The sequence below is a fragment of the Babesia bovis genome, chromosome 2 (genome assembly GCF_000165395.2).
Source record: "Babesia bovis T2Bo chromosome 2, whole genome shotgun sequence".
Taxonomy (NCBI): Eukaryota; Apicomplexa; class Aconoidasida; order Piroplasmida; family Babesiidae; genus Babesia; species Babesia bovis.
Window position 1 is genome coordinate 33,282 of NC_010574.1, and position 26,518 is coordinate 59,799.

At 41.1% G+C, this 26,518-nt stretch overlaps 15 protein-coding genes across 15 annotated transcripts; 9 read left to right on the top strand and 6 right to left on the bottom strand.

The window, feature by feature from the left end:
• Nucleotides 1-438: 438 nt before the first annotated feature.
• Nucleotides 439-1,129, top strand: BBOV_II000125 (uncharacterized protein). Its single transcript, XM_051767112.1, has one exon. The coding sequence runs from the start codon at nt 579-581 to the stop codon at nt 927-929; it is 351 nt and encodes a 116-aa protein (XP_051623851.1). The 5' UTR covers nt 439-578; the 3' UTR covers nt 930-1,129.
• Nucleotides 1,130-1,375: 246 nt separating this feature from the next.
• BBOV_II000130 (putative integral membrane protein) lies at nt 1,376-4,109 on the bottom strand. Its single transcript, XM_001609492.2, has one exon. The coding sequence runs from the start codon at nt 4,027-4,029 to the stop codon at nt 1,456-1,458; it is 2,574 nt and encodes an 857-aa protein (XP_001609542.1). The 5' UTR covers nt 4,030-4,109; the 3' UTR covers nt 1,376-1,455.
• A 139-nt stretch (nt 4,110-4,248) lies between these two features.
• Nucleotides 4,249-5,598, top strand: BBOV_II000140 (Mitochondrial carrier family protein). Its single transcript, XM_001609493.2, has 3 exons — nt 4,249-5,123; nt 5,308-5,409; nt 5,445-5,598. The coding sequence occupies exons 1-3, from the start codon at nt 4,331-4,333 to the stop codon at nt 5,555-5,557; spliced, it is 1,008 nt and encodes a 335-aa protein (XP_001609543.2). The 5' UTR covers nt 4,249-4,330; the 3' UTR covers nt 5,558-5,598.
• A 65-nt stretch (nt 5,599-5,663) lies between these two features.
• Nucleotides 5,664-6,732, top strand: BBOV_II000150 (uncharacterized protein). Its single transcript, XM_051767555.1, has 2 exons — nt 5,664-5,904; nt 5,943-6,732. The coding sequence occupies exons 1-2, from the start codon at nt 5,800-5,802 to the stop codon at nt 6,135-6,137; spliced, it is 300 nt and encodes a 99-aa protein (XP_051623087.1). The 5' UTR covers nt 5,664-5,799; the 3' UTR covers nt 6,138-6,732.
• Nucleotides 6,733-6,812: 80 nt separating this feature from the next.
• Nucleotides 6,813-7,703, top strand: BBOV_II000160 (uncharacterized protein). The gene is made up of 5 exons (XM_001609495.2): nt 6,813-6,944; nt 6,981-7,065; nt 7,102-7,185; nt 7,220-7,491; nt 7,527-7,703. Exons 1-5 carry the CDS (start codon nt 6,868-6,870, stop codon nt 7,549-7,551), a joined length of 543 nt encoding a protein of 180 aa, XP_001609545.2. The 5' UTR covers nt 6,813-6,867; the 3' UTR covers nt 7,552-7,703.
• BBOV_II000170 (cathepsin C Papain cysteine protease family protein) lies at nt 7,647-9,500 on the top strand. Its single transcript, XM_001609496.2, has 4 exons — nt 7,647-7,831; nt 7,869-7,990; nt 8,026-8,178; nt 8,288-9,500. The coding sequence occupies exons 1-4, from the start codon at nt 7,692-7,694 to the stop codon at nt 9,463-9,465; spliced, it is 1,593 nt and encodes a 530-aa protein (XP_001609546.1). The 5' UTR covers nt 7,647-7,691; the 3' UTR covers nt 9,466-9,500.
• A 76-nt stretch (nt 9,501-9,576) lies between these two features.
• BBOV_II000175 (putative integral membrane protein) lies at nt 9,577-10,428 on the bottom strand. Its single transcript, XM_051767128.1, has 5 exons — nt 10,330-10,428; nt 10,137-10,293; nt 9,875-10,100; nt 9,713-9,837; nt 9,577-9,676 (listed from the first exon to the last, which is right to left on the bottom strand). Exons 1-5 carry the CDS (start codon nt 10,341-10,343, stop codon nt 9,650-9,652), a joined length of 549 nt encoding a protein of 182 aa, XP_051623860.1. The 5' UTR covers nt 10,344-10,428; the 3' UTR covers nt 9,577-9,649.
• Nucleotides 10,429-10,577: 149 nt separating this feature from the next.
• BBOV_II000180 (putative integral membrane protein) lies at nt 10,578-14,404 on the top strand. The gene has a single exon (XM_001609497.2). It carries the CDS (start codon nt 10,628-10,630, stop codon nt 14,342-14,344), a length of 3,717 nt encoding a protein of 1,238 aa, XP_001609547.1. The 5' UTR covers nt 10,578-10,627; the 3' UTR covers nt 14,345-14,404.
• Nucleotides 14,306-15,745, bottom strand: BBOV_II000190 (ATPase associated with various cellular activities (AAA) family protein; the record flags this gene model as incomplete). Its single annotated transcript, XM_001609498.2, has 5 exons — nt 14,306-14,445; nt 14,481-14,560; nt 14,598-14,728; nt 14,765-14,896; nt 14,931-15,745. The coding sequence occupies 5 exons, from the start codon at nt 15,743-15,745 to the stop codon at nt 14,341-14,343; spliced, it is 1,263 nt and encodes a 420-aa protein (XP_001609548.2). The 3' UTR covers nt 14,306-14,340.
• Nucleotides 15,742-16,245, bottom strand: BBOV_II000195 (PHAX RNA-binding domain family protein; the record flags this gene model as incomplete). Its single annotated transcript, XM_051767580.1, has 2 exons — nt 15,992-16,245; nt 15,742-15,954 (listed from the first exon to the last, which is right to left on the bottom strand). The coding sequence occupies exons 1-2, from the start codon at nt 16,193-16,195 to the stop codon at nt 15,742-15,744; spliced, it is 417 nt and encodes a 138-aa protein (XP_051623865.1). The 5' UTR covers nt 16,196-16,245.
• Nucleotides 16,228-17,006, top strand: BBOV_II000200 (putative Peptidyl-prolyl cis-trans isomerase-like 3 cyclophilin). Its single transcript, XM_001609499.2, has 6 exons — nt 16,228-16,345; nt 16,381-16,433; nt 16,474-16,582; nt 16,617-16,738; nt 16,775-16,815; nt 16,852-17,006. The coding sequence occupies exons 1-6, from the start codon at nt 16,268-16,270 to the stop codon at nt 16,974-16,976; spliced, it is 528 nt and encodes a 175-aa protein (XP_001609549.1). The 5' UTR covers nt 16,228-16,267; the 3' UTR covers nt 16,977-17,006.
• A 352-nt stretch (nt 17,007-17,358) lies between these two features.
• Nucleotides 17,359-19,221, bottom strand: BBOV_II000210 (WD domain G-beta repeat family protein). Its single transcript, XM_001609500.2, has 4 exons — nt 19,040-19,221; nt 18,930-19,004; nt 18,789-18,893; nt 17,359-18,751 (listed from the first exon to the last, which is right to left on the bottom strand). The coding sequence occupies exons 1-4, from the start codon at nt 19,076-19,078 to the stop codon at nt 17,396-17,398; spliced, it is 1,575 nt and encodes a 524-aa protein (XP_001609550.1). The 5' UTR covers nt 19,079-19,221; the 3' UTR covers nt 17,359-17,395.
• A 164-nt stretch (nt 19,222-19,385) lies between these two features.
• On the top strand, nt 19,386-21,852 carry BBOV_II000220 (Oligosaccharyl transferase STT3 subunit family protein). The gene is made up of 6 exons (XM_001609501.2): nt 19,386-19,801; nt 19,836-20,105; nt 20,140-20,821; nt 20,857-21,091; nt 21,126-21,440; nt 21,477-21,852. The coding sequence occupies exons 1-6, from the start codon at nt 19,513-19,515 to the stop codon at nt 21,837-21,839; spliced, it is 2,154 nt and encodes a 717-aa protein (XP_001609551.1). The 5' UTR covers nt 19,386-19,512; the 3' UTR covers nt 21,840-21,852.
• Nucleotides 21,853-22,025: 173 nt separating this feature from the next.
• Nucleotides 22,026-24,211, top strand: BBOV_II000230 (uncharacterized protein). Its single transcript, XM_001609502.2, has one exon. It carries the CDS (start codon nt 22,553-22,555, stop codon nt 24,182-24,184), a length of 1,632 nt encoding a protein of 543 aa, XP_001609552.1. The 5' UTR covers nt 22,026-22,552; the 3' UTR covers nt 24,185-24,211.
• BBOV_II000240 (putative Glucose-6-phosphate isomerase cytosolic) lies at nt 24,206-26,362 on the bottom strand. The gene is made up of 5 exons (XM_001609503.1): nt 26,195-26,362; nt 25,678-26,159; nt 25,274-25,376; nt 25,148-25,239; nt 24,206-25,112 (listed from the first exon to the last, which is right to left on the bottom strand). Exons 1-5 carry the CDS (start codon nt 26,328-26,330, stop codon nt 24,261-24,263), a joined length of 1,665 nt encoding a protein of 554 aa, XP_001609553.1. The 5' UTR covers nt 26,331-26,362; the 3' UTR covers nt 24,206-24,260.
• Nucleotides 26,363-26,518: the final 156 nt, after the last annotated feature.

A 26,518-nucleotide genomic window follows, 5' to 3' on the forward strand; every position in this document is an offset into this window, starting at 1 on the left:
TTTACAATCATTTACAGCGAAATATAATATCAATTAGCCTATAGTAGTTTGGAATACACAAGTTTGACACATGATGCAAAGCGTTTCCCCGTATATCAACATACACAGAGGTACAACAAAATGACATAATTTGCTCTCTTATTTACACTTATATTAATATTCTCGTTATATTATGCAATTTAGTAAACTTTCGAAGGATATATGAGTGGAATACCAAAGTGTATATATAATCAAAGTTTACACTAGGCTCAATAAAATTCGAGTATTTTCTCAAGTTTATCGGTTTAACGAATAATATGCTACAGGAACATCCGGAAATCATTGGACGATAATCGTTATGTATTTAATTACAGAGCCCGCAAATTTGTGATAAGCGAATATAATATTACACTGACGGTGCACTAGAATAATATTTTGTTGAACAAGGTGCCAATGATAAACGCGATCCCCACCAATGAATAAACAACACCGTGCTGTAATATACACGTATTATCACGTAAGGTAACGCACCAAATCACGCATATAAAACATCATAGGACACCATAAGAAAATTCTATTTCCCCTGAAAACAATTCACAATGATGTACTTCAAAGCAATATCGAAAGTTGGAATTTGTTTGCTTTGCCTCATTTGTACTGTACACGTTACAGAAAGCGCTTCCACTGAGCAAAAGAATTCATCTACAGTAAGTACTAATGGTGTCTCGGAACGAATGAAAAAACCTTCTATTATAGATCGGTTCTGTAAAAAACAGATGGGTAATAAAGAGGGGGACAAGAAATCACAGATTGCCTCATCTAAAGAAGGGCTGCTTCCATTGAGGGAGTCGAAATCAAATAACGATTATCCGCCTTATGGAGACGGCACTAAACATTTTTATACCCCTTATAGCCGTGGAATGACCACACCCGATGGATTTGTCGTATAAATTGCCATGCTTCAAATGGAGTGTATTGTGTTGTTAAAATATGAGAACTACCAAGCCAACAACTAGTTGTGCATGTTGAGCACTACCGTAGGCATCACATAGGAGTATGCGGAAAGCAGAAATGGAACATTGGTGATTTGTATAACATATTCCTGCATACTAGAACAGGATTTCGTTTCATAGTATCCCGATGTGGAATGGCCTAGCCAGCGTATAACATATCACAAACACAATTAAAACTGTTATATGAGCCTCATTGGAAAAACAAACGTTGATGAATGTAGACATTACAAATTCACTTCGGTAAAATGCATGGGATTATGTGTTGTTTGTCTTATACAAATATACCGATTTCCCCCTTATGTCATTTATCCATTGCTTAATAACAGTAAAATATAGATTCTTTACACCTATTGATACAGTAAAAAATCCAAAGAGGCAATAAAATTTTACCCGTTGCTGGTAATATACGTTAACAAATTCAATACGCAACATAAGTATAAAAACTCCATGCGGCCAATATACGTTATAACTCACAACCCAGGTGTATGCGCCTCAGTTTCAGGTGTGATAAACGCGATCTAATGGCAATCAGCAATGTGGTTAATGTCTTTGACCGCTTATTTTGTATAGCAGTATACCGCGATGATTTTGATATAATCAGTGCGTAGTAACCCCAAATTTGTGTGACTGTTTCTACGCAGATAATGAAGACAACAAACAACTTGGAGAACATTTCATTAGGGAATTTAGCAGAGAACAGAGAGAACAGATCCCACAAATTTATTGGACGTCTCGGCAAACATTTGGTTAAGGCCACGAATTCTTTGATATACGTATAGCAAGATTTTGGCTTACTATGAAGCAATACGTTTCCCGAAACATTCCATTTTGTATCGAATACCCCGGATTTTGGCATCATCATATAAAAAAACATTCGACTCGCAGATTTTAAGGTTGGTAACAACAAAGTTGTTAGCAAGTGTTCGACGAATATGGCTATATCTACATACCCAACCTTTTTATGTAAAACGTCCCAATATTCGTGCGAAAGATCGTACTTTGGCGGTCGACCTAGTAATGACATCATTGAGGCCACTGTTGGATACAAGGAAACGAAGTAGGGATATTCTGCTTTCAAAACTTCACCAATGTCATTGTTCCTTTCTCCAAGATTCGATTGCATTGTGTAGGATATCCTTTTAATCAAATCGCCTATAAGGATATCTGAATTTTTACCACAAATTGTTTTGGATAGTACTGCTAACCGTCCTCGAGCACGTTGACAATTAGGCAAAATTAACATAAGTTTTTGCAAAAATCTCATACCTAACTGTAAAGATAAACGTCTTTCCGTTATTTTCAGAGCTTCATGAGGTAAAGCCTGGAGCGCAAAGGTTTCGATCGATCCATCATTGTTCAATAACAACTGGAAATACGCACAATGAGACACAGATAGGATGCATCCGCAACATAAAAGGGCCAACTTACAGTAAATATCTCCAACAACCTCTCTTCTATCATCTAAATTATAAAAGGGTTCTAATTCCACGGGGGATGCATTCCAACTAACTTCACAAATATCAGGACTTGATAAAAAGTTCACCTGTGACCCAATATAATACGATTCATATACATTATAGATATACCTTATGAGTGTTTCTATAGACATCTTTTCGTCGTACAAAAAGTTCCAAATCGTTTCCAACGAATGAAGGTGTGGTACAAAACACTGTGTTTCCGAGTCACATAAGATGATGTTTAAAATATCATCAGAAAGTTTACATACAGATATTACATCACAAGTTTCAATCGTAATCTTTTCAAGGAGATTTTCAGATATATGATCTTCAACGTTTGAGTACCAACAGTTCGAAGATATAACGCAGCTAACATTCACATCACTTTCCACTTGTATTTCGTGTAATATGAGCAGCAGTTCGTTCAGTTCATATGTTATTTTGTCTATTACAAAAACTAGACGCCTTTTCGCCCAATCACAATTAAAGAGGTTTACGATATTCTCCAGTGTACCTCTCCGCAAAGCCTTGTCAACTTCTCCCTCTACCAGAGGGCGTGAAAAGGCAACACGAATCTTTAGCATCGCATTGATTTGTTCAAATATTGATTGTAATGCGTTGTATGGTTTTACTTTGATAAAAATAATTTCCTTCTGAGTGATATCATCTATTACATCAATGACCATATTCAGGAGATTGTTTTTATCTTCCGTAATAAGACCTGCATCAACTACAATAACCTGTAAAAGAGTGCCTATGATACTATTACGCTTCAGCAATTTAATCATATTAGCAGCACCATCATAAATAGATGACTTAATGACATCATTTATCCGTAGCATTAATATCCCCCAAGATAAACTGAACGCACGGCAGCGCAGCACCGTTGACTGATACATTGATTTTTCGAATATCTGAATTCCTATTTTTTGCTGAAGATCATTGAACGAGCTCCAGACTTTCAGCTCATTCCGTGTCGGAGTTGAAATTCCCAAGGACATCATACCGTATGGTGGTAATATATATGATTGAAAGAAACCATTTGACCTTTTAACCAAATTATAAGGTGACGATTTAACTATTTTCAAATGCCATCTAGATTCCATCAATCCATGGGAAACATCAGAACTCGTATTTGACTGTTTGGTCCGTTTTTGTGTGACGGTACAATCCACATTTGTTTCTTGAAAATGGTTTTTATCACCGCCATCGGAAGTTACATACTGTCGTCTTCTGCTTTTAGCTAGATTTATAAGTCGTGATTTATGACTTGATATGCATTTATGCGATAGGGATACATCAGTCTCATGAAGTTGCGGACTTTTGTCTTCATCTTTTTCATGATATTTACCGACATCTTTTCTTGCTTTTCTAGGTTTTAGATAATCATTGTAATGATGCAATGCTGTTCTATTATTCCTAGAGAAAGTATTTGGGCATTTAGTTCGACCATTGTAAGACAAAAGGTTGATTGACTCTCTGATACCATGCGACAGATTACGACTACTGGATAGTGAACAATCTCCCAACGATAAGTATAAAACCCATTCACTAGTCACGTTTAAGTCAGAGTGTGCCATAACGAACTAAAAGCATTGGCGATGGTCGTACAATACAAGGTGTAAAGACATCAATAGGCTATTGAAAAATAACTACATAGATTACCAAGAAATAGCATACACTTTGCCCTTTTATATACACATTGTTGATATAGAGGCAATAAATCCTTCCATGTTTACCGCGGATCCTATTAGGCTAGTGTAATCCCACAAGATAGCTATCCGCTACCTCAATTGGTTCATCATTTTTAATCTTATTTTTTTTTCAATATGAAAACTGAAAACCGTTAGGAAGGTAGTGCTCGTTTGCCTTAATGTCACAATGTCGCGTCACGTTGAAGGTGTGTTAATGCGCCATGAAAAGGAAGAAGGCATAACTGCTGATTCGGACAGGAAACCGAGAAATAGGAAATATATCGCATGTGGATTGCTCTCCGGAGTTATCACCAAGACAATATGCGCTCCGTTTGATCGCATTCGTTTGTTGTACCAAATACAGCCCATGTTTGCTCAAATAAACAAACCTGGTTCGTCACCATGCGGAGCATTGAAGTATCAGGGTGTAATACGTACTGCACAAAAAATTATACACGAAGAAGGTGTTAGAGGATTGTGGCGTGGTAACCTAATGAATACAACTCGTGGCGGGATTTGCTATGCTACTAAATTCGGGATAAACGACGAAGCCAAAGAGTTAATTCAAAATCTGACGTTTATTAAAGATGGAGTTAAGCTATCCCTAATTTCTGGTGCGGTTGCCGGGGTCCTTCAGAAATCAATGTCCTACCCTTTAGATGTCATGAGTGTACGCATGACTCTGGGAGTTAACACACAAGTCCTTAGTTCTAACTGCACGTATAACAGCATACCAGACTGTTTTTTAAAGATTATGCGATCAGAAGGCATCAGGGGATTTTTCAAAGGGTTTCTTCCCACGCTTTGCACGGGGGCTCCATATGTTGCCTTACAGATGACTTTTTTTGACTTTTATAAGCACCATTTCATGATGACATTCTCTTTAGATAAGGAAAATCTCAATTTAAAGCAGGTTGCTTTCATATCTACTATTGCTGGTTCTGCTGCTGGCTTCTCTGCCCTTTCAATCGTATTTCCTGGTGAGTCTATATTCATTTAAATATTTTTGGCATGTTCTTTTCGCGCAAATCCCATTACCCCTTGTGTTAGTTTTTGCGTATATACCTATCATCACTTCGTACGTTTGGCGTACATCGGTGATTGCATTGTAATTGACTTAAAGGTCAATTGCAAATCATATGTGATCAGTACAATTTTCTTCAGGCGATACAGTACGGAAAAGAATGATGAATAATGCCATTTCAAATGAGAATCAATTGTATAGGAATGCTAGACACTGTGTGAAATCGATCTTCAAAAGTGAAGGTGAGTGGTATCATAACACACATCATGTTTGTTAGGTATATTGGCCTTTTACCACGGAATGTTTCCATCACTGCTCAAATCGCTACCTTCCGGAGCAGTACAATTTGTGACGTACGAAGTTTTGAAACACTTACTAAGGCAACCATAGCATGTAATAATAACTACACACATGTTACACATGAACATAACAATAAGCATACAAATAACCTATACTGTCAAAAGGCAAGCATTTCTAGAAACTAACATTTTTATTGGCGGTATGGCCTAACTACCGACGGGATGCAGCCGTTTCGGTGCGGGAAACTAGGGCAAAATGGAGTAGAGCGTATTTCCGTAGCAATCAAAAGACACAGAGTCGATCATCAAGTTCAATTATCCTAACAAGTTAATATGCCTATGAATCAGGATGTTGATGGACAACCGGCAGATTCACTGCAAAGCGACGAGGATGGCGGCTCACAGTCTATGGGAGATATATTTATGGATGCTATAACGGTTTGTTGCTGAGTTAATCAGATGTGTATGGTTTTCAGGCGGTTGGATCGACAATGCGTTCGACTTTCGTTGAGGCAAACCGATGCATAAAAAGCTGCGTCTATCCTTGCAAACAACGTTGTATCAAACTATACGACGACATTACTAGTAACTTTCAAGTGAATGGTACAAGAAACTGGTACAATGATGAGCACTTATTGCGGTTTGGGAATGATTGTGGTTCTTCACGATGATTGAAGATTAGAACATTTCAAATACATGATGATTTCGAAATTCATCTATCTACAGAACTGCCAACGGCGAGTTAGAAACATTAATTGTTACGGAAATATGTATTATTCGCGCTTTTACACAAGAGTGATATTAAGCATTACCACAAATTGAAGGTCTTGTTTTATACAAATGACAAACTTTTGACTTCTAAAACTGCAGAAAGCTTTAATTTACCTATCATAATAAGTTATAATCGTATTTAGGATCGCCATAAACCCGTTGTTTGGAGCAGGAGTTAAATTCAAAAAAAGAACCATTAAGAACGCTTAACTCCTATGCTTTTTTATCTCTACTATCCAATAATTACAATATCGCTAAACATTGATGGCTCTGGTAACAGTTATTTTTCCTTTATATTATTAACGTGTAACTATAATGAAAGTTTCTTTCATCCACCCTTCTATTAATATATCACAGGCTGTAGTTTTTTCTAATAACCATACCTAAACATTGAAACGTTTGTCGTTTGCGCATGTTACATGGAAAGATGTGATGCTATTGGAACAACATAGCACAATAGACAAGAAGAACCCCGCAACGATTGGGCGGGAATAAATGGGTTCACGGGTCAATACACAGTTTATTGGAAAATAGAACTACAAAATGGCGCTCAACAGTTACGGTGGCACATTCATAGGATTTAAGGCAATCAGACAGCGTGCTTCAACGGATAAAAGCCCGGTGCAGAGTATGGAAACCAAGCAGCCTGTGAAGTTGGACCAAAAGGAAGCTCCGGAAATGTTGGTAATTGAACTATCAACTGCAGAGTAAGTACAAAACCAGAACAGGATATTATATGGCAGGCGTATTATGTTGCCAGAACTTCAACATCCTGAAACTATGGACATGATGGCGACGGTTTTGTTCGATGACGATAAAGTCTCAGAGGTATCACAGTTATGCGCAACATAAATCATCAATTAGACATTCGGACATCTTCGTCAGTCCTGTAAACCTGTGCGAGCAGAATACCTCTTCGACAGTTATACGTGTAAATTCAGGCAGAAGGTAATCAGATTACACATCAAACACCCATGAACAGATTATAGTACCATGTGTTGGGAAAAAACGTTTCCTATTATATATATCATGTATTATCAATAGAATGGATGAGAATGGGAAACGCCGTGTAGATGTGACGGGCTATGGGTACACAAAGCCAATAGAGCTCGAAACATGCATGGAATTGAACAACTACAAACACCCTTTGTGTTCTGCAGACGGCACAAGGTTACTTGAGATGCGGCTGAGTTACACAGTTAAAGCCTCCAAGAATGATGGAAGCGAGGTTATTCCGGAAGATAGAATGGGCGGGTATGTTTATTTCACGAATTTGAAATTAATACCAGGATTTTGGATTTATATAAAGCATAGTAGTTTGAACAGCGCACCTTTAGATGGATTCGTCGCGTCACTGATTCTGTGCATTTCTGTGCAATTGCCGTGAAAGAGCGGCACCTGTAGACAAATATGCAAATCAAAAAACAAAGAAATGCTGTTATTCCAATAGTATTATGCTCGACAGAGCACCTAACTGTGAACATGTAATCACTATGGTATTACTTTTGTTTTTTGTGCAGTTGATACTTGGCATATGCCATGTCACTGCAGATCTGCCCATCCACGTGTTGGTAAAAGATGTAACCGGAAAATGGTTTGTTTTTTAAAAATTTATAATATGTATGTTAAAGGCAATTTTACCTAACGAAGCCCCTAGGAGGGCTGGATGTCATGTGCGGCTCATCGATGCCAAATACTTTGGAAGGGAATTTGAAGCTTGGAAATTACCTTGATTACCTGAAGTCACATTACAGTAAGTGTGTAAATGTCCATATTTAAAATGTGCAGCTCTGGATCGCAATTTTCAATTAGAACTTTCGTTGGATGTAATCCCCTATTCTGACACCAGTAATAAGCCGAATAGATACAAATGGCGTGCATTAGCCGTAAAGGATGCCGCTGGTAAAGTTGTCGGCAGATGGACCATTGTTAATGATCAAGGTAAGTGTTAGTTATCATGGCTCTTGAATACACAAATGCTTCTAATGGGTTTGTCACCTCGAAAACAGTTTAGAATAACACATATTATCTTTTAATAACATTGTATCAGGTTTTGAAGTTTTGCTTGACGATTCTACGCGCTACTTTTTTTATATACGTTATACGCAGAATGGAGACATGTTTGAAACTGATCCCAATCATACTCAGATTGGTTGGGCATACAGGCCTGGCAACCTTTCTGCAGCAGTTACAGAACGGAGATGCGCGTTTGCATCTAAGGTGAATGCTCTGACTCCACCGCAAACCACCCTTGTGAAGCTGCATACAAATGTTACGGAGATGTTCAAGCAGATTGATCGGTCGATAACTAATAATGGTACGAGCCACGGTGCAATTAAGTCGGCGCACATATCACCTAAACGTGGGTTATATCCATGTGAATGCGCGAATAAAGAACGTCTTCACTTTGATGACCAACTCCCTGTACACTTCGAGTGGAAAACTAGGGCAACAATTCCTATCGTAAATCAAGACTCTTGTGGTAGTTGCCACGCAATAGCTTCTAGATACGTGCTACAGTCGAGATTCTTGATTGCCCTAGAGCGCATGTCTAACCGCAGTCCAGAGTTGGAAGGCATTCTTGACGAGCTTTCTCACTACACATTCGACCCCAAAGACGTCACTGACTGTAGTATGTACAATCAAGGGTGCGATGGCGGCTATCCTTACCTTATGGGTAAGCAAATGCGCGAGTTTGGTATATTGACTACAAAAAATGCTGGTCAACAGTGTACCCTACTCAGTACTGAGCGTCGCTACTTCGCCAGAGATTACGGTTACGTAGGCGGTTGCCACCAATGCACAGCTTGCCAAGGTGACGCACTTATAATGCGTGAGATATTAGCAAATGGCCCTGTTGTTACGGCCATTGATGCAGCTGTGCTTACCGCGGACTATGACGGCCACATAATCACGTCGGCGGAAGAAGGTACGAATTCAGGCATATGTGACATGGAACATCATCCAATACTAACTGGATGGGAATATACTTCTCATGCGGTTGCAATTGTTGGTTGGGGCCAGGAGAAGGTTGGTGCCCGTATGATCAAATATTGGATCTGTCGCAACAGTTGGGGCCAAAATTGGGGTATAAATGGTCACTTTAAGATCGAGCGCGGAAAGAACGCGTATGGCATAGAAAGTGAGGCCGTGTTTATCGACCCTGATTTTTCCAAGTTTGCGCAAGAGCCGGCCGCCTCCTTCTTACACACGATTCACCACCATTAACAAAAATATTTAATATAATACCTAAAAATAATGCGATTTAGTGAATTGATAGAGCGTAACAGCGCTTTTGCTGAAGCACTTCAAAAGTTGGTTGCCGTGGAACATCAGCAGATGACAACAAAGAATCAAGGCAATTCTGTTCGGAAATCTATGGAAGTTTCGCGGCCTAGCAGTTCCCTTAACTCTATAAACCCAAAGGGTAAATAAAATCCTGCCAAATATTCATTTGAAGTCTATTTTATCCTACCTTTACTTGATCCCAATATGTGTTATTGGTAGAAGCTGGTTCATAAAGGTACGGGGGAAGAAATAGTTCCGAGCTTGCCGCAAGGCCTATGAGTATTACAAACCACTGCACACCTATCACAAAGGCTGAAAACATGTGAGTTTGTTGGCAATTGTACCTCACCAATTATAGCGCGCACGTTTGCGTTGTTACATTCGTGTAGCATAAGTAGATCTACACATATCACGGATAGTTGACCTAAGTTAAACAATTGTAGTATTTTAACCAAGATCGGGCACACTTTCAGGAAAACACATGTGTAGGTTGCAAATAGCGACCTTCCTTGGAGTTCGTTTTCTCGTCCACTAAAAGACCACAGACAAGCAAAACAAGCTAAATACGATAATGACTGACATGAAATAATAACATCGATTTAATTTATTACCTCAAAAAACCACAAGAATGAGAGTAACTGCACATTCCCGTGTGCCGCGCAAATGATTTGGTCCTGTATTCTTGTTGCGTAATAGTCCCATCCGTGATAGAGTAGTGCCGAAGATAGCCCAAACAAAATACCACAAATCGCGTAGTATGACAGATGGCTATGCAACAATCATTTCGTTTGGCTGCAAGCTTACTTCAGTGGTCGCATTTTGCGTATTTGTTCGTGTTCATTTGTTCATGAACATGACGAAGGAAACGTTAAATTCCCATGTACATTGTGTAAATTGAAATGTGTATGATACAATGTTTATTTACACTCGACACACTTACTGCCGTTGTTTCGAGTTGCAGAATGCTGCCTGATTACATCTACACCATTTGAAATACACACCACTACTACTTTATAGCAATATGTTGTTGATGTTTTGCGTCATAAATCTTTACCGTATACATATGACTGGACGGGATGCATACCTTCAGCGTTGACTCGCTATGTTATTCTGCCTTGGGGCACCGGAGGTGTTCCATTTACCTTGCTTGGAGTCAAAAGGCAATGGATACTCTGTAAATGACACTAGTGAGACGAGGTATCCACATACGGATGCAGGTGCTGCATCCGTTACTAACGAGGATTCGATAATAAATGTCTCAACAAGTCACTGTGGCAAATATTTATTTGTGTTATCACAATATGCATTTTACATTTACAGTGCTATTAGTCCGAACTTTTGTATCGGTCGTTTAGTATTGACTGTCAATCTTCGAAAGAAATACGAACGTTTTCGAGACTTGGCTTTAATTCCAGGATTACCATGGGTTTGCATCCTTCTAAATAAACGTGACAAGGTGCTTGTTATATCATATGAAAAATGTGGGTTGGGAGCATTATATGATCGTTCCGTTCAAAGCAACTCTTCCAGCTATAAGACGGGCAATGATGGTAGGAACCGGGTGCAAAGTGCATATGCAGAGAACACTCCATTACGAATGTCTTCGAATCTCTCTTTGGGCGATCCTTTGCCTTGTACATGTATAACAAAAGACAATGGGAGTACAACAAGGTCTATTAGAGGCCGTTACGAGGAGATTGTGCCGCGTATTCAGGTGAAGGTATTATACGTACTATCAATCCCTGCCTCTGTACAATATATTACATGTGCAGAGGGACAATTTTACTTTTGGGCTTCGGATCAATTGGGCGTATATGCTACCACATGTGCTGGTGGTTTTGCTAACTATCTTTTACAACGTAGTGATGATCATGGAGAAGTTGAAATAAACTTAAATCTCCATGGTACTAATCTCATAAAGAATATGACCATAAGTGGCAATGTCACTGCGCATTTTGGTTTGTGCTACTTGTTATTGAATGAAAATTTATATCTGCAAAGGAGTGACACGGACAACGGCAAAATTTTCGTCATTGACACTGGCAATGGAAAGGGTGTTAATAGTTTAATGGACTGGATTAATATCTCTTCTACACTTAACGACTCTGAGGACGGACAGACTGAATCAGATGCATTCGACACAAATCCCATAAGTGCAGATTCCTTGCTCACTGATATTGAGAGTTCCGTTGCGCCTGAGTTATGTGATTTGGAAGACGTGTTGGATTGTTTAATTCCTCGGCGTATCATAATGAATCAAGAAATGAACTACTGCTTGGTTGTCACAGAGTCTGGTGGGCTTTTGTCCCTTTATCTAAAAAATAACGGTACGGATTGCATTGGACTCCTGATATATAGTTCTGGAATTAACCATATCGCAGCCGAAGGAAATAGCATTGTGATCTCGACGAGCAGCACTCTGATTTTTGGTTTATGGCAAAAAGGCGCCCTAAGTGTGCTTTGGTCATATAATGTTGATAACATTCGTAGCATTGCAATTTGCAATAGGACAATAGCGGTCTTTTACAATCAAGAAGGGCTATATTGCTTTAATAGTCGGGGTAACGTTATGCTGTACCGAAGGAGTAAGGTTGAGTTGTCGCAAGAAATGTCTGCTTGTTTTGCTGTCCGGGGACTATCGCTAATTGCAACTGAAGGTTTAACTTTCATCAAATACAACTTGTACCGGGAGAATCTCAGTTTTATGCATTGCTCAACTCCGCATAGGTCAACTGTTGCTTTCACGGGAGAGCATAACTTACTTACATTTCAGACATATATGTTGGATTGTACCTTTGGAATTCCTAGTAAATTCTACGCTGAAGACAGAAACTGGCATTCTTACGATAACAGTGATCTCATTGGTGATCTAGATTGCACTTTACATACCATTCAGTATGGTTGCCTGGAGCCCCAAAGCGGTAGGTGGCCCGTTTTAAATGCAGTACCAAGTCCATCTGGAGATTCCATATTGTGTGCGACAGATTATATGCTATCTATAGTGAACCGAAGTTGGAAGTGGTTTGGCCATGGTTTGGGTAACAATGCAGGTATGGGTTGGCTAAATAACGACGTATGCTTTGTGTTTATTACCTTACCTGTTCATTCATTACAATCAAGTGGAACTTCTGATGTTTTGCATTCATCTTTAAGCGATTTGGTAGATTTTGGTGGCATAGAATCCTCATATTGTTATTTTTTCCATATTGATGATCTAAACTCCCAACTGGAGATAATCCCATTGAAAGCAAAACCTTTATGCTCCACCGTGTACAAGGAAGTGCTTTATATTGCTGATTCCATTGGCAATATTACTGGATATCAGTTGGTCAGAGTGGAGGGAAGTTGGAAGTTTGACCAGGTGTCTCACCTAAAGCACACTATGCTTGAATCCATCATTATTGAGGAAATTTACTATTTGAACGACAACCTGTTTGCTATTCTTGACAATATGGGTGGTTTATACCGTTTGACTCCGTCTGACACGACCAAAATCATGGATGATTGCAGTTCCATAATAACCACTGTTCACGAGTGTGACACTGAGCCTGTGCTACTACTGTGTAGTAACCGATCTGGCGAGAAGCCTGTTATCGTAACTTCATTAGGCAATTCAGTTTTAGATGTTAACATATCTTGTAAGGCTTTGGTTGACCAAGGTATAGTGTCCTATTTGTTCAATATCCTTGATTCGGACGACAAAGTACAGAAGCTACGTATTGCTAAAACTCCACTACCTGTTGGCGACTTATCTGAGACTAAACGCAGACCGTTTACTCTTGACATATTTGATAAGATGCTGTCAAATGTCACCCACATGGGTGACGAATCTATGGCTACGTTCATGCGGCAATATACACAGTTGCCTTTTGATATGCAGCAGCGCCTGGTTGCCAGACACTCCAGGCGGCATTATGCCGTGAATGACATAAATAAAGTAACTGGTTTGTTCGAATGCGACTTGGAGGGTGTTTTCAACAGTTTGTTTGCTGCCAATAGAACATCAGAAGCGAGCTACATGCTACTAGGCCTGCAATCTATTCTTGGGCCTAAGGAAGTGCGTAGTAGTTACAACACACGTTTGATGCACATGGTAGCAACTGTATTATCTGTGGAAAAGACGCGAGATGATTTCGTTAGGCTTTTTGAATCTCTTCTTCGGTTTCACAACATGGTGGAGCCAGGCTGTGGGTTTGACGTTAAACATCTAGTTTTGACTATGTTCAAGGAGAACAACTTTGTGGGCATGTACAAACTCTTCCAGCATCTCTATGTTGAGCCGATCTCCTTGATGGAACCCATGAGATCACAACTGTTGCATTGGTATATCTGGTTAATTTGTGGTTCTGACTCATGTCAATATACTTGTGATCGCATAGAAAAGCATCGTCCTACGGATTCGGAGACATCAGTTGGCGACGTCGCCTTCAATGTTGAGCTTCATTGCATAATAATCGCACTGCGTATGCAACTATCTTCGTGTTTACGGCCTGAGCCTTTCGCTATGACCGGGAATCGGTGCTATGCTATGAGAATGACACAGGGCTTGAATAGCCAAGTTGCACCTTGTATGGGCATTACTATGTGCAGCTATTTTTACGACATATTTATTGGACAACGTCTGTTTGTTCCTGCAGCAGCTATTGCCATTGCATGTGGCGATTTTCTTGCCTTATCACGCATAATTCTCATGGACAGCAGCGTTGAAGAGGCTGTTCGGAGCATCCTATCTGGCGAATCGACTTGTGATAATTGTGTTGGGAAACGTGAGTTCGTCAAGCACTGTTTGGTGAATACACAGAAGGCGTTTTGTTTTTAGCTACCTTGTTGCCCATACTTTTCTGTCCATTCTATGTAAGAATGGAGACCTCCGGGAGCCACCGACGGCTTGGCTCGTGACAGAATAGACATAAAATCATCCTGTAAGCTATATTGGTTGACCTATAAAAACATGCCTTAGTTAGCGGTGGCAATGCCAGTTTATTAGGTTCAATAGACATTACATTGCATTTGCGCTTGGATTTATCTGTATCATCTACAGCGATATGCATCAGCTGGTTATTCACACAAACCTGCTGCGCATGGTGTATAGAACTCCTCTCCATTGCGTATTACTTTTTTGAAGAAGGACGCATCTCGGCATTTTCGCAATGGTTGCATCCTCGCATCTCTAACTACTACGTTGACATCAGACCCACTGTACCTAATGGAATATATATTTATGCGTATTATACATTACCCTTCAGTGCATTGTGCCAATTCATCTAGGTCATCACTCGTGAGTTCATGTTCACAACTTTTCAGCGACAGCTCCAGGAGCTGCCTCCTGGCCTGCAAATCAGGCAGTGGGATGTATATACGCCGATCAAACCTTAATATTATGTTTGTACTATCGATTAATCTACCTTCGTATGATGGCTGAGTCCAGTGCCCACGGGAGGTTAGTCGCTGCTAATACCAATACGCCGTCACTGTCTTCAGATACACCTTGCATTTGCACTAAGAATTCCGTTTTCACCCTGCGTCCACATTCACTATCACTTTCACTACGTGAGCTACAAAGCGAATCGATTTCATCGATAAATATCACACAGGGTGCTCGTTCTCTGGCCGCCTGGAAGAGTGACTTCACAAACTTCTCACTTTCTCCTAGCCACTTGCTCAATACATCTGATGATGATATTGCGATAAATGATGCATCTAGTTCTGTTGCGCAAGCCTTGGCTAGATAAGTTTTACCGGTTCCCGGAGGCCCATAGAGAAGGATGCCTCTCCATGGTTTCAATGAGCCAGTAAACAAATTGGGGAAACGCATTGGGAAAACCACAGCCTCTTGTAATGATTGCTTTGCTGTTTCTAACCCTGCAATGTCTGACCACTTGACATGAGGGCGTTTAACCTCTAGGAGTGCCTCTAGCTGTTCGGATATTCCTGTAGATTGGGAGTCATCGGTACCAACACATGGTGCTTTTGTTTCATTTAGCGCATTACCAGCCTTTAGCATCTGCTTCAATGCTTCTGCACGTTCCACGTACTCTCGCATTTTTGCATAGAAGCGATCCTGTAGCACTGGATTTTGTTGGTACTTACAGACAATGGTCCATTGATCCAATGCTCGTAGGTAGCGGTCGAATGCCTCACTATAACGTCCCGCTTTATCCAATTCAATTGCTTCTTGTGATAGGGTCACTGCCCGTTGCTGGCGTTCATCGTCATTCATGTCGTTTGTTCGTCTTTGTCTTTACTTGTGTCAGTTTTATGTTCGATTTTACGTGTTCTTTTCCTGGCACGTTGTCTCTTCGTTTGTTCACTCCATATGAATTTAATCTCTGGCTTTGTGCATCTGGATTTCAAGATGTTTAAGAAGACTCCCCCTGGAGAACGGCGTTCACCGTCGGATCGTCTTTGACCTCCTCCTGCTAATGCCACCTGTATATGTTGTGAAATCACGTTTATTATGTCTAACCAGTGTATCATCCAACACTTGTTCGCAAAATTTTACACCCTTTCGGTGTACTACTCGTTCTATCAACTTAACGTTTGACTCGTTAAGGGATGTACATATTCTGCATATAAGGTCAATTTCATCGCATTGTAGCAATCCTGTAAGCTCTAATGATTTGACTGCGCGTATTCGGAATTGCTCAATTTGCTCATCAGTCGAAAACATGACGTCAGTAACTGTTGTGAGACACCACTTTCTGCAAGGTGTAACGTCGCTGAACACTCCAATATTCAAATAATGGCCTTGACGCTACACACATCACACGGGGATATAAAGTTAGAGTTGTTTTGCCGCGAGGCTCCCAAAACTTGCCGAGTTTGTATTGCTTATGTTATAGACATGCTCTGCAGAATTTTCTTGCTCTCTGTGCCTCTGACTTTTACAATGGACTGACCTTCCATAGGTATTTTAGTTTCATAGGGTCCAGTAACAACTTTTCACAGGAATATTAAGGGTTTTTTGATTCAGGGAGGTGATCCTTCTGGTACTGGGAAGGGTGGTGAGAGCATATATGGCGGATTGTTTGAGGATGAGATAGTTGGTCATCTGAAGGTAATCACTTTATTCTATAATGCACTGTATTCAGCATGATAAACGGGGAGTGGTTTCGATGGCTAACCTGAGCAAACCAAACACCAACGGCTCGCAATTTTTTATTACATATGCCAAGCAACCTCAGCTCAATGGAGTCTGCACCGTTTTTGGCCGGTTAGTACCATAAGAGTATTATTCATCTGTTTACAGGGTCATTGACGGTATGGACGCTTTAGATAGAATGGAGAAAGGTATGTTTTTTTTCATTCGTCAATATGTGAATACAGAACCCGTTGGCAAAAAGTATAAACCGGAAAACCCTATAACTATTGATAGTGTGACTATACATGCCAATCCTATAGCTGAGAATGACTGTGAAGACATTCAAAAAGAGGTTAGCGAATCATCATAACGGTGATTGCTACCCTGCGTCTGATCTAACATCGAATCCCACGTTGTTCAATTTTACTACTCTATCGCGTATAAAAGTAGATAAATGACCATACAGTTTGATTGCATTTTCTGTGTCGCGCATTAGCTGGATAATGGAATCGATTAAAAATCTTGACACCAATATGCCTCGTGTCGGTAGCTACATATTCATGATATCTCCCTGTACATCATTTTGATGGCAAGCCTAAATGTTCCATGGACACACATAGTATATGAGTCGCAATAAATGATATTCGGTTTGTCTGATGATGAGCATTGCTCGACGTATCCCATCATTCATGCTATAGATTCCCCAACGTCTGTGTTATCTATCATTCTTTTCATATAATTTATACATACTTATAGTGTGGTAATTTGATGTTTCGTTAGGGTAGGTAGTTATTGTTGCCTATATCTTAATACGTATATCAGGTAGGCGATGATGGGTATGACTATCGTGAGTATTGTCATTATATAGCTTGTTTGGAAGCTTTTGATGACGACATAGAAATCCGCTCCGCTGGATACAAGCTTATCCCCCAGGAATGCTAGGTCGGTGACGGGTAGTTGGTGCCTTTGTTCGTAAACAAGACACTGTAGTGATCTAACATCATAGACACCCACATCTCCCGTGCCGAACCCGAGTGCGAAGTTAATTTCATCTCCGCTTAAACACATGGCACTACAAGGATTCTGCCCCAATGAGCTGCTCTTGACCATGACTGCCTTGTTGACCTCTGCGGTGAATCTCCACATCGCTACTAGAGATTCGCAGGGGCGTTTTGCATTCCACTCTATGGTAAGAAACTGATAGAATCCATTTTGACAATTGCTATTGATGAACCTTGCAAACTTAAAAAACATCGAGCTTTTTTGTATGAAGAGAATCTTGCTTGGGTCGACTTGATAAATTACCATTTTATCTTGTGATACAGAAATGGCAATTTTGCCGTCATGGCAAATATCACAATCAGTAACTTCCTTTTCATGACATTTGTATTCAGCTACTTTAATTGCTACATTTTGATGGTCATTTGTTTCATGACGGGAACAATGTGCGTTAGAGTCGGTGTGGCGATCTGCTTGTGCTTCGCTGACACGGTCGTTCACAGGATTATGTTCGTCCTTAGCTTCTGTGACTTCAGAGTTTTTGTAGCCACGTTTTGAAGCATTCTTTTTTGCTTGTTTACCTTGCTTTCTTTTAGTATTTCCACCCAACGAACCCTTCATTGGCAACTGCGGTTGCCGATTTTTTGTATCATCCTTTTTACGTTCGTTGCGTAGCGAATCACCTTGCTTTGAGCTACCGGAATTATCTATATTCCCCGATTGTTTTGCATTGTTTCCTGCGATGTCACTTTCGGCTTGTCTGCCACCAGACATGGCAGCTGGTGTGCGTTTTTTCTTGAAGTTTCTCACCGTTAATGGCAGCAGTCTATTATCCACCTGAGTCAAGTCGTCTGTATGCGCATACGTGTCCATATGTGCTTGGGAGGTACCAGTAGCGTCAGTTAAGTTGTTCTCCAGTTCGTCCATCATGGCCATGAAACGATTGGACAGTTGCCACATACAGACTGTTCCATCCGTATTACCTGTAATGAAGATCTTCTTGCCACGACAAAAACGTGCCACAGTTTGTTGTGGTTCAATTTTTGTCGTTGCTATGAGTACTCTTCCATATACGTGTACGCCGTTACTTGGTCGGTATGAAAAGAACACTGTTCCATTGCTAACGGAGCCCATCCATAGATTGTGCTGTGACATTTTATTCTACCACGTAAATACAACTTGCCACATCTATGAACTCCACTGAATCCAACACGCCTACTTGATCTACGAGGCTCCCTTTCTGGAACAGTTCAGCTCTTCTTCCGAGATCCGATATGGTATAAAATTCCTATTAGAAATCATCACCCTTTGTATTTATACCTACCACACGGTCACTAATTCCATACTCTTCGCCACCTCCTCCTCCGGAAGTAACCAAATATTGTCCATCCGTGGCAAGCTGTATGGATAGGAAGAGAAACAAACTGTACTTACCGCATAGACTGGGTACTCAAGTAGTTTTACTGTTCCCATTGTGAATATTCTTGTATTTCACATGCAATTTGTGCTCTTGTTACTCGAATCCCACTAGTCGTTATGATTTAGGATGCACATTTACACAATACAAGTAAACCTTACACAAGAGACCCTTAGTAGTACATTTCATTGCTCAAGTGTTGTTAAATAATACACATGTTTTAATATTGTAATCCAGATTGCACATCTGTTCAAACCCCGTAAATTGTGCATACGCTTACCCTCTGACCCATCGAGCCTGCGGAATCTCTCGCCCTAGTTCCTATGTGCAATACGAATATATTAACATAAGGAAGTATAAAATGTAATATTGATCGGATATTACTTGTATACAGCAATAAATGCTGTATACAACGTGTTGTATAGCTCTAACTCACTGCGGTGTCTACTTATACTAGGTGAAACATTGTATAGTTAGTATTTATTTGCTTATGCGTTCATATGGCTTAAATGATATACACTGTATCACACATAGTGATGGATCATATTTGTTCCATATTGTTATGGATAAGGCACATAGCTACAAAGGTGGCCTTCCCTGGGACGTAGGCTCCCGGACGATCCTAGCCCTAATAGCATTACATGGTTTTATTATTCGCACATTTTCTGTCGTTAAGAATGGAATTATATTATATGACTATGATTCCTATTTCAACTATCGTTGCACGGAGTACATCGTTAAGCACGGTATTCGGCAATTCCTTCAATATGTTGACTACGGTATGGAACATCCGATGAAGTTTATTGTCTATAGGCAGTTGGTACCCACATGGACGGCATGTCGGCAGAACGGTGTACTATGGCCTAATGTTTCTTACATACGGAATATATGTTTTCCTGAGATATATTGGTTTTGACCCTGACCTCAAGACCATTTGCGTGCTGCTTCCTCCTGCATTTAGCGTCGTCAGTGTTTTTGCAATATATTTTTTTGCATATAATTTGTCCGGAAGTGACAATGCAGCCGTAGCAAGTTCGTTTTTCATAACTACAATGCCCGCAATGCTATCTCGCACTTCTGCAGGTGAGAAATATATATTGGTCAAATACACAGACAGGGATTTATGACTATGAGGCAATAGCCATTAGTTTAGTTGTTTTCGCATGTGATACATGGCTGCGTGCTGTACGTACCGGGAAGCTATTGTGGTCTCTTGTTAGTGCCATACTCACGTTTCTGCTGGCATCGTCTTGGGGTGGTTACATATTCATCATCAATGCAATTGCGTGTTTCACTGTGGGCGCTATACTTTTAGATTTTGATTTTAAGAACGCTATTATGGTGTATCTCGTCTACTACACTCTCACATTGCCATTGTGCTTCTCTATTCCAGTTGTATCGCATTCCATCATTGGCTCCTTAGAGATGAAAGGTCCTCATGTGGTATTCGCCCTTTGTCTGATGCGTCTGGCATGGCATAACCTAGCACGTAATAGGTCTAAGAAAGAATTACTACGTTTTTCACCGTTCAGGACTCTATCAGATAAGTTGCATTCTCATGATGAAACGTCAGCCCCTTGTGGTTGCCAAAACGGCGTTGCTGCTAATATTCTTTGTTTAATAGACTATACTATGGCATTGTCCCTCTTTTTAGCGTGTATGTGGGTGATTTTGCTAGGGAAATTCACCAAGGGCAAATCACCTCTCATGGGCCGTCTCCAAACTTTGATAAATCCATATAAGATGGATGGTAGTAATCCCTTAGTGGCATCTATTTCTGAGCACCAACCGACAAAATGGTAGGCTGTTTAGAACCAGAACTTATAACGCGTAGGTTTGACTTCGTATCTGACTTTTGGGTAGCCTTGTTGTTCGTACCTATTGGCATCTATGTATGTGTGATGTACAAATTGGACATTGGTTCTATGGCTTTGTTGATCTACGGGATTATCACTGCATACTTCACTAGTGCCATGATACGCTTGGAAGTTTTGTTCGCTCCGGGTGTTGCCATTCTTAGTGGTCTCGGTATGAGTTTCGTAATAGAAAGGCTATCAAGAGATCGAAGAGTATGTCTCTTTTTTTGCTAACAAAAATGTTCAGAAAATGTTAATGCGTGTAGTTGCGTTGTCTTTTGTAGGCGTACTTATGGTATCGCACATATTCCATGTTACATGGATGGCTTCTAACGTCTATTCTCAACCTAGCATTCTACCATCCTGGAATGACCCTAAGCGCGGCCACATAAGCAAGGACGACTTTCGTGATGCTTACACATGGATACGCTATAACACCAGCACCGACTCCGTCATATTGGCATGGTGGGACTATGGATATGAATTGCGGCAGATGACCGATCGTGCTGTGGTTACGGACAACAACACGTCAGATTACTTACAAATTGCAATTACCGGTATGGTAGGCACACAGGCAGAGCGTTAATGTTGGCCATAGGTATTTAGTTCTGACGAAGCGGAGGCATACAAGATGTTACGCGCTTTAAATGTTGATTATGTAATGGTTGTCTACGGCGGCCTTGTGCGGTATCCGATGGACGACCTCTCCAAGTTTAGATGGATGATCAAGATAGCTTCCACTCAATTCCCACAAGTACACGAGTCGTTTTTTAAACAGAAAAACAGGCACGGCAATTGGGAACACAGTCTTTTGTACAAGCTATGCCACCACGGGCTACATAACAGCGATGAGACCCTATCTGACCAAACACCCGTGAACCTTAAGCATTTTACGGAAGTATTCAGCTCTGGAAACTGTTTGGTTAGAATCTACCGTGTTGGCGGTGTGGGTGACGTCTGACACACATTGAGTACGGCACCTTCCACACATCTGGTGCCTTTTGCGCATTTTTGAACCTCTGCTTAAGTGTTTTTGCTATGGAATCCAGTGTGTGCCTTTTAAATGAGTCGTTATTCCCCATAGCTGGGGTTTACTCGGCTGAGTGAGAAGAGGCCCTATATATATGTCGTAAATCTGGTGTTCTGTACCCATGACTCATTCCATATACTTGCATTAGGCCGGTGGAACCCTTGAATTTGACAAAATCGTTCTTGTGTGTCCGCTATTTTTCCTACTGGGCCTGTCGATCACACAATAGGTGTGTCTACTATTCAATGTAAATAGCTTTATACTAACACTCTCCTGTACATTGTAGAATCCTACTACACAATTTTGTACATGTATCAACTATTACAGTCATAATCTGTTGGCTACGCTCAATATTCCATCATATTTACGAGGTACTTTTCAAGGTGTGTTTCATAAAAACACTATTTATTTTATACCGACAAGCTGTAATATCTACGTTTTATCTCTTCTAAGGGACTTTGGTATTGTCAAATGGCATAGTTTCTTACTAACTATACGGAGAGCTCCCTCATTCACTTGGAGAGAGAAATTAATCCTTCCAACAATACATTCAATCCAGGTCCCTATACGCTGAATGTGTGGTAGGAACCTTTATTTTACAGATCAGCACGGTGCTATTTTAAGTGGTTCGTACAATTGTTACAATGGAGGACAGTGCTCAAATCACTCGCATTCTTTGCTACCACTGCAAACGTGCAGTGTCTGACAAATCCTGCTTTGCTGGTGAAGTTATCCACGTTGACGAAATGAAGGCTAAACATTCGGCCAAGGAATATTGGCAGGTAGTCAGTGACCAGGTGGTCAAGGAAAAGAATAGAGCTCAAGCATTGGCAACATTGTTTTCCTCAAAAGTGGTGGAGATTTTCAAGTTTTTAGGCAAGACTTTGGTCGACATTCCTATTAACATGGAGAACAGTAAGGAAATGCAATTTGATTTGTTTTCCATGCCTCCTTCTATTCGGATGTGTCAGGAGTGTTTGTGCTTTTTTTCGATCGAGCGTTCTTGCCACTGTGAATCTTGTATGGGTCCTGATCATATCAGTCACTATGTGGTCTTGATGCACGGTGTAGTTGCTGACCCCCTTTGTATGGCTTTTATCGCACAATCGCTTCTTGAAGTTTATCCACATCTGTTCATCTACTTCCCTCACAAAATTGCTGGTAAGAGTTTGGTTGGATTGGAACTTGTAGTTAAGACAATAGGTACGGAGCTCTTGGAACTTTTCTCAAAGATTCCGCGTAAGATCAAACTGAGCATTATTGGCCATTCTTTTGGTGGTGTTATTTTGCGTCATTGGTACTTTTTTTACTCACGTAAAACACCCGGCATTCACCATTACCCGAAGTACTCAAGTGCCAGCGGTAGTACTGGTGAGGATTCTACAATCAAGCAAGATGGTGCAGAGGATGAAAACCCTCGTGAGGTACCCGAGATCATTTGGTGCAATTACATGAGTGTGGCTTCACCTCATGCTGGTATCTACGAGAATAATGCGGCGTTCCGCAAAATTGTAGGTCTTGTTGGATCCAAGACTGTGGACGAGCTGGATAATGATTCTGTCGATTTGTTATTCCTCGCTAGTCGTGAGTCCATGGATGGAATGAAAAAGTTCAAGAATGTGGTTGTCTATGGTAACCTCTCTGGAGACTTTTTGGTTGCACCGCGTACATCGCTGCTGATGCCACGTCATCGCGTGGCCGGCAAGATGGTCAAGAGCTTTATTAAGTATGCTGAGAAGGATACAGGTGAACCTCATTCAATTTGGGATATGCTTTCTAAATGTGATTTTACGCAGGTCGGTAGTGATGATGAGTCAGACAGTGATGTTGAAAGCTCTGGTTCGTTTGATAAGGATTGTATCATGGCCAAACTGATGGAGAGCTTTTACGCCACAGTGGCGTCCTTGATTAAGAAGACGCAGCACCTGGCCATGTTTACCGGTAAACCGTACGAACCCGTTAATGGTGAAAGCAATGAGGACTTGTGCAAGAGGTACTTCACATTTGACGACCTCGAGTTCTTCAAGATGCTGTTCTCACAAATTGAGGACAAGTCTTCGAAGAAGCTGCTATCTCGTTTGGCTGCTAGCCCCAAGCTGCTTTACAATGAAGTCCTTCTAACTGCGCTATGGGATATGGCCCCGAACAAGTATGCAGTGTATCTGCCAACACTCAGCCTACCGCACAGGAGCATTCTCACCCCTCTTGAGGGTAGTCTCTGGCACAAGTACACCAACAAGGTGCTACCGCAAATTGCCAGCATCTTTATCACATAAACACTTTTACACTCAACAAATGTTGTATAAAATTAGGTCCAATTTAGACAAGTAGGTTTATGTAAAGTAATGGAAATTACTGGGCAAATTTTGCCAGTAGACGCGTAGTAGAATAGGATATTTGACCCTCTTTTACAGCAGAAGGCCAATCATGGTGACCAGACTTGAAGAGGTTGCGTATGTCGCCAGCCAGTGCCTTTCCCAGCTCGACACCCATCTGATCAAATGAATTAATGCCCCAAAGGAAACCTTGGACAGCCACACGGTGCTCATAAAGCGCTACAAGAGCACCCAGTGCAAATGGAGACGCCTCATCGAACAACATTACCATGGAAGGCCTGTTGCCGGGACATAGCTTGTGCTGTATCAGGTTAGCAGGGCACCCAGCAGCCTCCAGCTGTGCTGGAGTGCGACCATAAGCCAAAGCATCAGGCTGTGCAAAAAAGTTAGCCATGAGCTCTTGATGGGAAGTAACGCCACCATCAACCCTGTCACCATTGTCACTACGAATGTACCCAATGAACTCAGAAGGAACCACACGACCCTGGTGCAACAGCTGGTAGAAACTGTGCTGACCGTTAGTACCACTCTCACCGAAGTATATCTCACCGGCGTCAAATGAAAGGCGGACACCGTCCATGCGTACTGACTTCCCGTTACTCTCCATACACAACTGCTGGACGTAACGAGGGAACAAACTCAAATCCTCGCTATATGGAAGCAGTGCTACACAGTTTAACCCGAGAACAGAGGCATTGTAGAAACTGCAAAGTGCCATCAATACAGGCATATTGTCCTCAAGAGGAGTAGATCTAAAGTGTTCATCCATAAAACGAGCTCCAGCCAAAAATTTCTCAACCACATCAAAACCAAAGTGAATTGCCAAGGGCAAAATGCCCACAGCAGATGAAACACTAAAACGACCACCCTGTATAATAGTTAACCCACACAAATGTAACATACCACCCAATCCCAGAAACCGAATACCTGCGAGTCTTCAATGCCAAACTCTTTAGTAAGCTTGAGGTTGGTGCTCACAGCACACATGTGCTTGCCTGTGACAATGCATCTCTGCGAAAAGAAACCTACCGAACTTAGACGGATCATGAATGTTTTCCTTCAACCAAGCACGCACCATTCCAGCGTTCCTCAGAGTCTCAGCAGTAGTGAAAGTCTTCGAGATAACTATGGCCTGGAGAAAATGAACCGCAGTATATCAACTCAATGAAGCACAATATGAATGCTGTTATATAAACTCGATGTTCAGCGCAGATAAATCACAGAACACAGGTAACTAATAAATGAAAATGCAAATGAATGAATCAACAAAACAGCAATGAGGTGTAGATCGCAACATGTAGATTGATGAGTGGTATAGCAGCAATTGAAATGCTGCATACAAAACGCAACAACCATTAGTGTACCTGTGGAAAAAAACGTATGACACCATGCGCCAACGTGGAACACACAGGAACGACATATAGAATACTTACCATAGTACGGTTAGCATCCAAACCATCAACAGCTATACGAAACCCAGCCGGGTCTACATTAGCAAGGAAGCGGATCTTACGACCTGCACAAGCCGTTCGTGCTGACCCAGATGCCATAAAGGCCTGTGCAGCGAACGCGGTACCGAGGTAGGAACCACCAATACCAATGCAAAGCACCGAATCAAATGGCTTCCCATCAGAAGCTAGAATCTTCCCACTACGAACACCATCAGCAAACGCACGTATACTGTCAAGAGTGGTGTATACATCCTGAGTTACGTTGACACCATCCACAGTGAACTTTTCATCGCGGTTTGCGCGAAGAGCCATATGAAGCACAGCTCTGCCCTCAGTGCCGTTTATGGCAACACCCCCAAAGAAGTCAGCAATCTTGGACTCCAAACCAGCCTCGCGAGCCAGTGCCAACAACTTTTCCAAAGTAGGAATGTCAACCAGCTGTCTAGAAAGGTCGAGAGTAACGCCTTCGTACAATAACTACACACATAGAATCACACACCTTCAATGGCTTTAATTAGACGATCGCAACGACTACGGTCACGCAGAAGCGCAGCCAAATCGACGCTGTCGGCAGAACGTCCAAGAGAAAGAAGGGACTGGTATGCCGAAGATTTCTCAAGCGCAAAAGAAGCCATTTTGAAAAGCAATCAATGCAGCACTCCGAAAATGCAACATATGTATCTACAGAAAGGTAGTATTGACATGTCATATAACAATGTATTCCCCCATGAAATATGCAGTAGTCAACGACCTTCAACAGATATTAACGTCGATATGAGTCAAAATAAAGGGTAAAAATCATATAGGAGTTTAATTCCGCAAT

What these genes read in the sequence shown, in the direction of transcription:
- BBOV_II000130 (XM_001609492.2), bottom strand. Translation starts at nt 4,029, where the DNA reads ATGGCACACTCTGACTTAAACGTGACTAGTGAATGGGTTTTATACTTA.
- BBOV_II000170 (XM_001609496.2), top strand. Translation starts at nt 7,692, where the DNA reads ATGCTCGACAGAGCACCTAACTGTGAACATGTAATCACTATGGTATTA. An exon ending in AAAGATGTAACCGGAAAATG is followed by an intron (nt 7,832 to 7,868) that starts GTTTGTTTTTTA and finishes TGTATGTTAAAG; the next exon opens with GCAATTTTACCTAACGAAGC. An exon ending in TTACCTGAAGTCACATTACA is followed by an intron (nt 7,991 to 8,025) that starts GTAAGTGTGTAA and finishes TAAAATGTGCAG; the next exon opens with CTCTGGATCGCAATTTTCAA.
- BBOV_II000210 (XM_001609500.2), bottom strand. Translation starts at nt 19,078, where the DNA reads ATGGGAACAGTAAAACTACTTGAGTACCCAGTCTATGCG. An exon ending in TTGAGTACCCAGTCTATGCG is followed by an intron (nt 19,005 to 19,039) that starts GTAAGTACAGTT and finishes CTATCCATACAG; the next exon opens with CTTGCCACGGATGGACAATA. An exon ending in CAGTGGAGTTCATAGATGTG is followed by an intron (nt 18,752 to 18,788) that starts GCAAGTTGTATT and finishes AAAATGTCACAG; the next exon opens with CACAATCTATGGATGGGCTC.
- BBOV_II000240 (XM_001609503.1), bottom strand. Translation starts at nt 26,330, where the DNA reads ATGGCTTCTTTTGCGCTTGAGAAATCTTCGGCATACCAGTCCCTTCTT. An exon ending in TGGATGCTAACCGTACTATG is followed by an intron (nt 25,377 to 25,677) that starts GTAAGTATTCTA and finishes CATTTTCTCCAG; the next exon opens with GCCATAGTTATCTCGAAGAC. An exon ending in TCGGTTTCTGGGATTGGGTG is followed by an intron (nt 25,113 to 25,147) that starts GTATGTTACATT and finishes ACTATTATACAG; the next exon opens with GGTGGTCGTTTTAGTGTTTC.
- BBOV_II000230 (XM_001609502.2), top strand. Translation starts at nt 22,553, where the DNA reads ATGGAGGACAGTGCTCAAATCACTCGCATTCTTTGCTACCACTGCAAA.
- BBOV_II000180 (XM_001609497.2), top strand. Translation starts at nt 10,628, where the DNA reads ATGTTATTCTGCCTTGGGGCACCGGAGGTGTTCCATTTACCTTGCTTG.
- BBOV_II000125 (XM_051767112.1), top strand. Translation starts at nt 579, where the DNA reads ATGATGTACTTCAAAGCAATATCGAAAGTTGGAATTTGTTTGCTTTGC.
- BBOV_II000160 (XM_001609495.2), top strand. Translation starts at nt 6,868, where the DNA reads ATGGAAACCAAGCAGCCTGTGAAGTTGGACCAAAAGGAAGCTCCGGAA. An exon ending in ATGACGATAAAGTCTCAGAG is followed by an intron (nt 7,066 to 7,101) that starts GTATCACAGTTA and finishes ATCATCAATTAG; the next exon opens with ACATTCGGACATCTTCGTCA. An exon ending in CCGGAAGATAGAATGGGCGG is followed by an intron (nt 7,492 to 7,526) that starts GTATGTTTATTT and finishes AATTAATACCAG; the next exon opens with GATTTTGGATTTATATAAAG.
- BBOV_II000220 (XM_001609501.2), top strand. Translation starts at nt 19,513, where the DNA reads ATGCGTTCATATGGCTTAAATGATATACACTGTATCACACATAGTGAT. An exon ending in GCTATCTCGCACTTCTGCAG is followed by an intron (nt 20,106 to 20,139) that starts GTGAGAAATATA and finishes ATACACAGACAG; the next exon opens with GGATTTATGACTATGAGGCA. An exon ending in GGCTATCAAGAGATCGAAGA is followed by an intron (nt 21,092 to 21,125) that starts GTATGTCTCTTT and finishes AAAAATGTTCAG; the next exon opens with AAAATGTTAATGCGTGTAGT.
- BBOV_II000140 (XM_001609493.2), top strand. Translation starts at nt 4,331, where the DNA reads ATGTCGCGTCACGTTGAAGGTGTGTTAATGCGCCATGAAAAGGAAGAA. An exon ending in CCTTTCAATCGTATTTCCTG is followed by an intron (nt 5,124 to 5,307) that starts GTGAGTCTATAT and finishes AATTTTCTTCAG; the next exon opens with GCGATACAGTACGGAAAAGA. An exon ending in ATCGATCTTCAAAAGTGAAG is followed by an intron (nt 5,410 to 5,444) that starts GTGAGTGGTATC and finishes CATGTTTGTTAG; the next exon opens with GTATATTGGCCTTTTACCAC.
- BBOV_II000200 (XM_001609499.2), top strand. Translation starts at nt 16,268, where the DNA reads ATGGCCTTGACGCTACACACATCACACGGGGATATAAAGTTAGAGTTG. An exon ending in AGGCTCCCAAAACTTGCCGA is followed by an intron (nt 16,346 to 16,380) that starts GTTTGTATTGCT and finishes CATGCTCTGCAG; the next exon opens with AATTTTCTTGCTCTCTGTGC. An exon ending in AATGGACTGACCTTCCATAG is followed by an intron (nt 16,434 to 16,473) that starts GTATTTTAGTTT and finishes AACTTTTCACAG; the next exon opens with GAATATTAAGGGTTTTTTGA.
- BBOV_II000150 (XM_051767555.1), top strand. Translation starts at nt 5,800, where the DNA reads ATGCCTATGAATCAGGATGTTGATGGACAACCGGCAGATTCACTGCAA. An exon ending in TATTTATGGATGCTATAACG is followed by an intron (nt 5,905 to 5,942) that starts GTTTGTTGCTGA and finishes TATGGTTTTCAG; the next exon opens with GCGGTTGGATCGACAATGCG.
- BBOV_II000175 (XM_051767128.1), bottom strand. An exon ending in CATTCTTGTGGTTTTTTGAG is followed by an intron (nt 10,101 to 10,136) that starts GTAATAAATTAA and finishes ATTTCATGTCAG; the next exon opens with TCATTATCGTATTTAGCTTG. An exon ending in CATATTGGGATCAAGTAAAG is followed by an intron (nt 9,677 to 9,712) that starts GTAGGATAAAAT and finishes AATATTTGGCAG; the next exon opens with GATTTTATTTACCCTTTGGG.